This window comes from Passer montanus, unplaced genomic scaffold (assembly GCF_014805655.1).
Source record: "Passer montanus isolate IOZ18808 unplaced genomic scaffold, ASM1480565v1 scaffold56, whole genome shotgun sequence".
In the NCBI taxonomy this organism is placed as follows: Eukaryota; Metazoa; Chordata; class Aves; order Passeriformes; family Passeridae; genus Passer; species Passer montanus.
The window spans coordinates 3912139-3923462 of NW_024370595.1; the positions used below are offsets into that span (position 1 = coordinate 3912139).

Consider the following 11324-nt stretch of genomic DNA (forward strand, 5'->3'; position numbering starts at 1 on the left):
GGCCTCCCTGCGCCCGCCGGGCACGGGCGGCGGAGCGCCCTGGAACGGGGCGGCGGGCGCCGGCGGGGATGAAGAAGAAGAAGAGGAGGAGGAGGAGGATGAGGCGGCCCTGGAGGAGCTGCTGGGCCCGTCTCCGCTCGCCCCGGGGCCCGGCGCCCAGCGCGTTGCCGTCGTGCACCCCGCGGTCAAGTGGGGCCCGCAGAAGTCGCCGCTCACCACGGGTGCGGGGCTGCGGGGGCGGGCGGGCTCGCAGGGAGCTGTGCATCCAGGGGCTTGGGAAGGGGCTGCCCTGCGAGGCGGTGGAGTTCACTGTTCCTGGAGTGTAAGAAAAGACTGGTAGTAGCACTGAGTGCCATGGGCTGTTGGCGCGGTGGTGCTCGGTCACCGGCTGGACTCGATAATCTCAGGTCTTTTCCAACCCAGTGATTCTGGGGCTCTGCCGCCAGTGTGAAGTGGACCCGCTCTTACAGCGGTGAAGCCGCGACGTGCGGCTTGCAAAGGACGGGCTTGGATGGAAGGTCTCGGTCGCTCTTTCCTTCTTTGACAACTTTTTAAAAGAGAAAGAGCTGTTAGTGAGTGCTGGCAGGTCTGTGCTTGGACTTGCAAGCCGTGCTGACTGTGTTTTGGACGGCAGAACAGTTCCGTGCCGGTTGGTCAGGGAAGCAGTCTGGTGTCCCCCTTATTAGCACAGTGTTAATTGCCCCCAGCCCTGCTGCCTGCCCAGGTGGGCTGGAGTCCTTTGGCCTTAGGGTTTGCCCAGAAGTTGGCTGGAGAGCAGCAATACCCTCCTGTCCAGAAAAGAGAGTGCAGTGAAGATGAAGTCCTGTATAAACCCTCTCGGGGACTTAAGTGCTTTTATGCAGCTACATAGTGATGCACCAATAGTTCCTCTGTAAGGACCTTTTTTGGACTACTATTAGGTTTCTCTCAGAAATCATAACTAGCTAATGTATAAGCATTAATCATACCCAATTAAGACTGTGAACTTACCTGATGCTTCTCTTTGAACACTTCTCTAATTAGAAGGTTGCAATGTAAAGGATTAAAGCATCTTATAAGTTACTTCTTATAAGTAACTAATCATAGAATGGTTTGGCTTGGAGGGAACCTTTGAAGGTCATCCAGTCTGACCCCCCTGCAATGGCATCTTTCTCTGGACCAGGTTGTCCAGAGCCCTGTCTAATCTGGCATTGAATGTTCACAGGGAATGTCTACAGGACCACCACCTCTCTGGGCAATCTGTTCCAGTGTTTCACCACTCTCATTGTAAAAAACTTCTTTTTAATCAAATCTAAATCAAATCTCTTGGTTTAAAACCACTGCCCCATGTTATTGCAACAGGTCCTGCTAAAACATCTGTCCCCATCTTTCTTATAAGCCCCTTTTACTTACTAAAAGGCTGTAAAAAGGCCTTCCCAGGAGCCTTCTCCAAGCTGGACAACACCAATCTCCCAGCCTTTTCTCATAGGAGAGGTTCCACCTGTCTGGTCATCTCTAGCACTCCTCTGGACCTGCTCCAACAGGTCCATGACTACCTTGTGCTGGGGACCCCAGAGCTGGATGCAGCACTGCAGGTGGGGTCACACCAGAGCAGAGCAGAGGGGCAGAATCCCCTCCCTTGCCTTGCTTTGTCTTGGATGCAGCCCAGGACATGTTTGTCTGGGCTGCAAGCACAGAGTGCTGGGTCATGTCCAGCTTTTTGTCCACCAATGCCCCCGAGTCCTTCTCAGCAGGGCTGCTGTGATCTGTCCATCCCCCAGTCTGTGTCAATATCCTGGTCCTGACCCAGATGCAGGAACCTTGCACTCATTGGCCTTGCTGATTTTCCATGGGTTCACTTGTGCCTGTCCATGTTCTTCTGTTGACAAGAGACAGTTTGTGTATAATTTTATTCCAGTTTATTATGTGATGAACCTAAATCTTGTTTAGATTTATTAGTGCTGCTAATTCTAACAAATTGTCACATTGCAGAATAAAGTTTTTAACCTTTCCAGAATTGATGTTAAGTAACATAATTTTACAACTGAAAAGTAGGTAAAATATGAAGGCACCTTTCTGTCCAAACATACAGAAAAATAGCAGTGATCCCTCTCCATTTATTTAGGCCTTCCAGATGAAGAGCCTGAAGTCTGAACAAATGTTTTGGAATGATTTTTGAAGTACCACAGATACAATAGGAAATCTGTGTATTTTACAAAAAACATGAGGAAAATATGAGGAAAAAGTGAATCATGATTATCTTTAAAAATATGTTACCTTTTGGAACAATGTAACCTATTTGGTATATACAATGTAACCTATTAGTATGTAAATAATGTTTTGCTGTCTAGAGAAACTTTACAAATTTGTTTTGAAGAGGAAAAGTTTGGCATATCAGGACTAGACTTGCTGATCTGATATTCCTGTGTAGTCTTTGTAATTTCACAAAGTCCTCAAAAATTATTGCTTTGCAGTGTAGATGTTAAAAACGCAAAAGTAGTTGATGAATCAGAATATGGCATTCAAATCTGCTGGTTTTAGCAGGTCCCAAAACAGTTTAGGTCCTTTATAAATAAGTGGCTGTGAAGTTAGCAGGAAGATATGTCATATTATTAATTCACAAATTATTGCTGCAAAACACCGAAGTGTTAATTGTGTGGCTTTGTGCTCATCTGAAATAACAGATTTTCCAGTTAGTTATTCATTTCATTGGTTGAGGAAAAAAGCTTTTGATTTCTTTCCTGACAATACAGTTAAAAATTCTCCTAAGCCAACAACCACAGAAATAATTTATACTGTCAGAAAGATGCTTTCTGTGATAAAATTGCATCAAATTGTTCAATTTTTCTGATGAGAGTTAAGACACTTTGATCCTTGTGCTAGAGGTTAAAAGAATTTCAGTGTAGCTTAGTCTTTCCATGTTCATGCATGTACTGTAGTTATTGGAGATCTGAGCAGAGTTATGATGGTACATTGTAATATTTATTTCTTTTTTCTGTTGTTTTTATGTTCCTGAAGCTGAATTACAGATTGCCGAAGCCGTTGCTCTTGTAGATACTCTTCAGAACTGGACAGTTTTAGATAAAATAATTCTTCCTACAAAAAATCCCAACAAGAAGTTTGTTTTTGGCAAAGGAAACTTTCAGGTTTTGACAGGTAAGGCCTGAGATCTTTCAGCACTGCATCACTCTAAATGGAAGACTTTTACAGGCAAACTATTCAAGGATAGGTGTGAAAGCTGAAGAGAGGGAGAATTTTGTTTATCCATCATGCAGATTTGCAGGCAGACTTGAAAGAATTTTCAAGGTTACAAAAGCAATGCAGAATAGACGTACCCCCTGGTCACTGAAAATATGTGAGGCAACTTAGTCTGTAACTTTATATGATTGACATAAGTGAAACTGATGCTGTTCTTGGCACAGTACTAAATTAGCAATTACAACTGCTCTATGAACAAAGAACATGGTGCCATTTGATGTTTTATGAGCGTTCTGCTCAGTGCAAAATGGTTTATAGTCTGGGCATTTTAAAAAGAGAATTGACATTTAACACTGTATTTTGCAATCATTATCCATCTTTTAGAAAAGATTAAAAAAATGCCCCATGTGACAGCTGTCTTCTTGAATGTGGAAAGAATATCTTCACTAACAAAGGTAATTAAACATAATATTAAATCATATTCTTTGCATCAGTGTTGTTTGGAAGCTATTGATGTTAGGAGAAGTGGTCATTTAAGATTCTGAATTTGCAAATGTTAATATATGAAGCACCAGGACTGAGTTTTATTGAAAACAATCTTAATACCTATTGCATTTTTCCAGTTGATACATGTTGCCAGCTTGTGCATGAAATTTTCCAGCAGCTTAGTATAATTTGTTACAGACTCTGCTCCCACATTTGACACTAGCCCTTTTTAAAGTGTTGAAAATGTTACTCAAGGTGTTTTTTTACAAAATGATGGTGTTAATACAGGTTTTGTTATGAAGAATGTCAATATTTTGGATTAGCTATGTGCTCAAGTGTCTATAGTTTATAATGGATAGCATATTTTTTCCCTATGCTGTGGATGCTGAATTGTATTTTGAATATGAGGTGTAAATTCAGAGTAAGCTTATAGCTGAATGTTTCAAATACTCAAACTTTCATTTCTAACCCTTAAAAAGAAGCATTGGGGGGTGCAGCATACTCCAGTATTTTAACACTGTAAACAACTGGTACATGAACTACATGGTACATGAACTACGGATACTCATGGACAAACTAAAATAAAAACTTTTTTGGGTTTTTAGTATTTGCAGCATCATGCAAGGTGTAAAGTGTATGCAAACTTTGCAAGCAAATATTAATGCTTTAGTGGTGGTTTTGAATGCTTTCCCTGATTATAAAATGAAGAGATGACAAATATCTCTCATAGATGGGTTATTGAGTGCTTCCATTTGTTGATGAAAGGGAAGTTGAAAATGTTTCACTTCAATTTCCTAGTTTTTAGGAAAAGTCTTTATTTTATAGGATGGGTTCTTTCATTACTAAATTTGCTAAAAATTGTTTTCTTTTATGAATATAGATCTTAAGAGAAATTAAACAGGGTTGATTCAAGAAAGTATTTGAGAACATATATACAAGCATTCTAGATTTTAGAAATGGCATAAGGGAACTACTGCATATTTTAAGTGTATTTTGCTGAATTAGAGCAAGGTTGAAGGGTTTGGGTTGCTTTGGGGTTTATTAAGTGTTTCATTAAAAGCTTGCTATTAAATAATTTTCCTGCATTCCTCTCTATTTGTTTGCAAGTTTTAGTAATCTTTTTTCTTTTCCTATGTTTTCCCTAGTCTTTCCCATTCCAGTGTTTCATAATTATTTTTTACAAGGATTTAACCGCTGACATTCTTGATTGTGAGATATGCTGTAAGACTTGTTTCAAGAATCCATAAAGAGCAGTGGAAGGATTCTCACTGAATTTGATGGGTCTAGACACAAAGTTCTACTTTCTAAACTCTCTTTAACTCCTCTCTTTCTAGTCAACGAAATTTTGACTTTGCATGCTCATAATGATTGCCCATCCATTGCAATGGAATCCTGAGATCCTCTGAGTTCAAGTGTCCACCAGCTAATGAACTGTACTTGCTGTGTAGGAATTGATCTAGGGATACTGTGGGGGACAGAAGACATCTTGATTCTTTTGTCTTGCATGGCTAAAGAAAGAACTAGAAGGTGCCTGGGGCGTGCAAGTCTTTGACAGATACACCGTGGTACTTCACATTTTTCGCTGTAATGCCCGGACGAAAGAAGCAAAACTGCAGGTAGCACTGGCTGAAATTCCACTTCTCAGGTACCTCGGGCTGTGCAAATCACATACTCATATCCACATGTTTTAGTGATTATTTCTTTACAGTAACAAAACCCAGCAATATTTGCTGTAAAGAAAAAATACACAGGGTGTTCAGTGATTGATTAGAGCACAGAATTATTTACTATAATGTCATTATTTTAAGCTTCTGCAGTGCTGACAGGCAAAACCAGAATGTGTTCAATAATCTTAAAAAATGTATTTTTCATTAAAAGGTCCCGGTTCTTTCTAAGACACAAGATGGATTGCAAGACTATATAGGAATTGGATATGTATATCTCATATATAAAATTGTTGAGTTTAATAACAAAAGCTATAAACAAAGAAGATTAATTTGTATTTAAATTTTCCATATTTCTGCATTCTGTGGCATAGAAATGTGTACATGGCAGTTGGTGTGAGTTATGTGGATGTTTTAGAGATATATTTGGCTCTCTGAAATTTCAGAATAGCAATTATAATTTACCAAGGGAGATGTATACTTTTTCAAGCTACAGTTAAGTCAGAAAAATCTGCGTTTTTTTCTCCAGGCTTCTTGCCATGAGCAGGTTTTATTTACAACTCAGTCATTTAGTGGTTTTATATGTACTATCACAATAACACTACTGTTTCACAATTTTTAGGTATTTTGGTATTACTGGATTAAAAAAAGGCTTCTAATTAACTGTTACTCTGCTGCCAGGTCAAATCTGAAAAATGAGGTGTCTCAGAGAGATCAGCAGAGAGGTGGTTCAAGATATATCATGGGCTCAGGTAAAGTCTAAATATTGTCATGATTTAGAGGACTTTTTTTCTCCATGGCTTTTAAACAAATTTAGTTGCATCTTATTTTATTTGGAGGAGGTCAGGAGGAAAAACTGTGTTCTGCATCTAATTAAACAAATGTGCAAAAATCTATTGGAAAGTAAGTTAAATTATAAGGTTTGGGTCTATACTGGTCAAGTTTTTTGGTCAGTAAGTGGTGAAGGATGAACTATTTGCTTGCCACAGGGATTTTTTCATAAGTGTACATGGGTATTTTAGAGTGGTTAGCATATGTTATATAATTACTTATTCACTTTTTTAGGCAAGAATACCTAGGCTTAGTGGCTTATTTTTAACTTCACAAGCCCTAATGATAACTCACTTGGTTTCCAAATACACCACTTGCTATGCAGTTTGTCTTGTAAACTATTCTGCCAATTATTCATTTGTATTTTTCAGGTGAAACATTTCTAGAAACACAGAGTCGTGTTTTAAAAGAAAGAGAACTTAAAATTAGGAATGCCCTGGAGAAACTAAGGAGAAAAAGGTCTTTGCTTAGAAGTCAGCGCAGAAAATGCGAGTTCCCGATGGTCTCAGTAATGGGCTATACCAACTGTGGTAAGCAAAACCTCCTGAAATCATAACACAAAAGAGCTTATATTGTCTAATTTTTAATTAGAAACTCTAGCAAGATTCTCATTTGTGTGTGTACAGGCTTTTTTTGTATTTTGTTTTTTTTTTTAATCGTGTAATAAATATTTGTCAGTTAGGATGTAGTTAGGAAAGCAAATTAAGCTGCTTGGCTTTTTCAGTCTCCAAGACATGTTTTGGAGAAATGCCTAGCACCTATTGTGCCAAAAAGATTTTATACACAGTGCTAAAGACTGCACTGTTAATGTCCCTTTATGTGAATCTCTACTACTTGATCACAATGGGTACAGAAATACACAGGTGTTTAGATCACTATGAAGACTTGAGGAATAGGAAGACAATTAAGAGTTGGCCATTGATCTGAGAAACCTGCTTAAGGTGCACTGTAGCTTTTCATGAATTATGTGTAGCACTCTGAGATGGGTTCCTATGATAATCTAAATAAAGTTAAAAGGGTTTTTATCTGCTTTTTTGGTTTGATTTTTTAGCTTACACAAGTGAATTCTTACTCAAGGCATAAATAGACTTTGGACTAGATACTTTTTGCAGGTTGGATTATCTTAAGACAATTTCATTTTCTTATTCAACTTCTTTAAAAAAAGAAACCTATCTTGCACTAATTTTGTTATGACTTGTACACTCAAAGATTTGGATTATACTGTATATTTTTCTTAAATAGCATACTTCCATACTTTTCAAACTGAAGATTCAAATATATATATAGATATAGATATAAAGCCATTTGGCATACACATAATTGATATAATTTAATTAGGCTATATAGTGAGCACTTTAATGACTAATTATGTGAAATATTCATTGAGTCAGTAAATGTCTCTAGTATTATGTTCATGAGGAAATGCCCAATAAAGGCCTCAGCCTAATAAGATATATATTATTAGCGCTTCTCTTTATTTTTTTTTTAATTTAGCAAGTAAATTATTTCATTTGACAACAGAAGCACTGAGGAGTGTGTAAGTGCATGCTTCCTAATGCTGTCATGGCAGTGCTCTTCAGAGAGTCTTACAGGTGAGAGATGTAGGTAGGTCACTTTGCAGGTCAAATGAGTCTTTGATCATCTTGTGATTTCACAGCACAGCTGTAGATACCAGTATGTGATTACATAGGTGACCTGAAACCAAATTCCAAGTTATAAAATGTAAGATTGTCTTTGGATTTCCTAACATCATATAGATAACTGATCACAAGCTACAATTAAACTACTCAAATAGATGTAAAAATATATGTTACATCATACATTTCACCTGAGCCTTGGAAACTAAATTTTACGTGGAACAATCCATTAAAATACTGTACTTTTTTATTTAATTAGGAAAAACTACATTGATTAAAGCCTTGACTGGGGAAGCAGGACTTCAACCCAGAGATCAGCTGTTTGCCACACTGGATATTACAGCCCATGCTGGCTATCTGCCCTCACATATGACAGTTATTTATGTTGACACCATTGGGTTTCTGACTGATCTTCCACATAATCTGGTTGAGTCATTTTCAGCTACACTAGAAGAAGTGGCTTACTCAGTAAGTAGTCAATTATAAAAATTGGGAAATAAAATAATTTCATTTTAGATAATCTTCACCCCTTCAAAACAGGGGAAGTTAATTGACATGCTGTTCTTAGCAAAGTATCTGGCTGACTATAGTAAACTCCTGAGATAATGATGTAAATATCTTAAACTAATTTTCTGATACTTTATTTATGCAGAACATACAGCTATGAAGGGATTTCAGAAAGGGCTTATTTGGAGTATACATGTCTATCTCCATGACACTTAAACCAGATAAACCAGATTTTTCTGATAAAATATCTGAACAGTGCATCCAAGTGAGTCAAGGCTAGCTTTCCTGGGAGTTAAAAATGAATTAAAGCATCTGAAATTACCTGGTTTTAACTTAAGGTTGCCTGTAGAACTACAAGTGGGTGATTGTGATGTGATGCAGGCTGCATGTAATAAATATAAATGTACTTTAGCAATTATTTTCTCATTAAAGTTTGTTTTCTGTGCTATAACAAAGTGTAAAGCTGCATACATACACACAGACATTTAAACAAAAACCTTGTATTATGAAAGGTAATGAAATTCAGTGGTAGCTAGATGCCAGAATGCTGCTAAAGATTAGACTTAACCATGTAATAGCAGGGCTTTCAAAACCTGGCTGAAACCATTCTCTTTGTCACTTACTTCTGGTTGTTTTTCAAAAGTTTAAAGCAATGTCTTGAGCAAAGATATGATGATGAAACAAATTGAATTCAAATGTTGAGTTTGGTTGCTTGGTTTTTATCATGGCAAACATTATATATATACTTGAAACTGGTAAATTTTGTATAAAGCTTTTTAGTGGAGCATCAGTAATAGTATCCTGGGAGCTAAGTGTAAGTATTCTGTATTTTGAATGTAAAAACAGAATTAGAAGTTACACGGAGTTTTTTTCCCTCTGCTTTTGAAACAATTTTGCAGCCATTACTCTTCTGAAAACTTTTTTCAGAGACCACTCTTTTTAATCTCCAGTGTTTTTGTAGACTTATTGTTACAAAGCCTTGGCTTTGAACAAAATGGATCAGTTATTATTTGAAATCAGATTCTGTAACTAGCTTGATTGACAACATTTGCTTCAGGTTTGTGGGAGGCAATTTGTACTCACTAGAGGTGGAACACTAAGCTGCTGCAGATTTTCTTCCATGGTCTAAGAAACAATAGTTTAATACTGTTTTAGTAGTCAATTTTACTGTGCTAATATGCCAATGTATTACCAAATGGATAGGAAAGTATTTTTAAAAAATTAGCAATGCAAAAATGGTATACAATCACTACAACCTGGTAACTCGTGTTATATATTGATCTTTGCTAGGATCTGATTGTTCATGTGAGGGATATTACTCATCCAGAAACCATCCTCCAGAAAGCAACTGTTCTATCAGTTCTGAGGAATCTCGATCTTCCTAGCCACTTATTGGACTCAATGGTGGAAGTTCATAACAAAGTGGATTTGATAGAAAGGTAAGCAAGAGATGCTAAGTGTACTTAAACATTTCTTATGTTCTGAAATCTTTTTAATTCTTAGTGTAGAAAAGAGATCTCACACTTCAGAATACATTTAATAGTGTTTCTCAGTCTTTTACATGTGTAACTATGGTCTGAAAAAGAATTCATTATCTTTTAATTACAAAAGAAATCACTTGAGTCGTACAAGAAGTGGCCTCTGTAGAAGGTGTCAGTACAAAGTAACTCCATTAAATTGTCCGTGCTTGGAATATTTTCACAACCTAATCTTCATGAACAAATGTGCTAGCAATTAATTTTCTTTCAGGTATAAACCCACTGAAGAAAATGCTTTAGCTGTTTCTGCTCTGCATGGGCATGGTTTAGAAGAACTGAAACAAGAAATAGAGAAAAAAATACTGACGGCAACAGGGAAGAAGATTCTAACAGTTAACATCAACTTAGAGGGACCTCAGCTAAGGTAAATAATTTTAAATCATGTGAAGGACTTGGAGAAATATGAAACATTAATGTCTGAAAGTTATCAAATCATATCATACTGATTTTAATCTGCATTAAAAGTAACAGAGATAATTATCAGTGTTTTGCGACCTATTGACAAAAAACAGCCCCATTAGAGAAGCGAAGCAAAGCACTTCATCTTTTAAAGTGTTACCTAGATAGGAACCTTCTGACCTAGACAAAGAATCACATTTTGTGCAATGTGTCACGCTTTTAATATGCTAATATGCTTTTACATTTACAGCTGGCTCTATAAAGAAGCAACAGTTCAGGAAGTAGAGGTCATGCCTGAAGACGGCACAGCCAGGGTGAAGGTGATCATTGGCAGTTCTGCTTTTGGCAGATACAAAAACCTCTTTCCCAACAGTGAGATTTTCATGTCATGAAACTGCATCCTGTTCTAGGAGAAGAAACTGATCTCCTCAAGAGAATATGAAATAAAGTGAAGGACCTGTTAGTCTCACTGCTGAATAGTTTATTTTTCTTCCACATTTGATGGTTTTGGCCCATTTTATAAATGGACAGAAAACTTCTATATGGAAACAGTAAGAGCTTTGAGCTTAATTTTGTCAGCAAGTACCAGAACAGCACTAAATTTTTAAAGTTAAACCTGTTGTTGGCTGTAAGCTGAGGACCTCAAACACATGGAATGGCATCTGACTTAACCTACAGAAAAGTACCAAGTTTCTTATATCATATAAATAAAGCTTTTTATTGCCTTTTTCAGAAGAAAATAGTATTTATCATAGTTAAGGTGTTTCAGATCGTCTTTGGAAAATGAAAGTTAGTGAAGAAAATATTGTTGGTTGTATATAAATAATGAAGATAAATATGTGTTCTAGCAGAATGCATGAATGTAAGTAAAATAACTGCAATGTCTTACTGCAGTAAAGAAAAAAAATCACTTAAGGCATTAATAAAGGTATCTGTGAACATGTTTTACCCATACTGCCTACAATAATTTATCCACATTACTTATTACTATGTCAGTTCTTGAAGAAAATATTTAAGGTACAGCAAACCTTTTCACAGAGGAAAACAAAAGAAAAAAAACCCACAACCACAACAAAGCCATTTCT

The 11324-nt window shown here is 37.0% G+C and overlaps 1 protein-coding gene across 1 annotated transcript in view; it reads left to right on the forward strand.

Annotated features, from left to right (window-relative positions):
* Nucleotides 1-11191, forward strand: part of GTPBP6 (GTP binding protein 6 (putative)) — an 11358-nt gene extending 167 nt beyond the window's left edge. The window contains exons 2-11 of the mRNA XM_039725683.1: nt 5-221; nt 2998-3135; nt 3562-3632; nt 5178-5308; nt 6009-6079; nt 6530-6688; nt 8055-8263; nt 9593-9741; nt 10052-10204; nt 10490-11191. Of these exons, the coding sequence (XP_039581617.1) occupies nt 5-221; nt 2998-3135; nt 3562-3632; nt 5178-5308; nt 6009-6079; nt 6530-6688; nt 8055-8263; nt 9593-9741; nt 10052-10204; nt 10490-10631 (1440 nt within the window). The 3' untranslated portion in view covers nt 10632-11191. The remainder of the gene's footprint in view (nt 1-4; nt 222-2997; nt 3136-3561; nt 3633-5177; nt 5309-6008; nt 6080-6529; nt 6689-8054; nt 8264-9592; nt 9742-10051; nt 10205-10489) is intronic.
* The last annotated feature ends 133 nt before the right edge of the window (nt 11192-11324 follow it).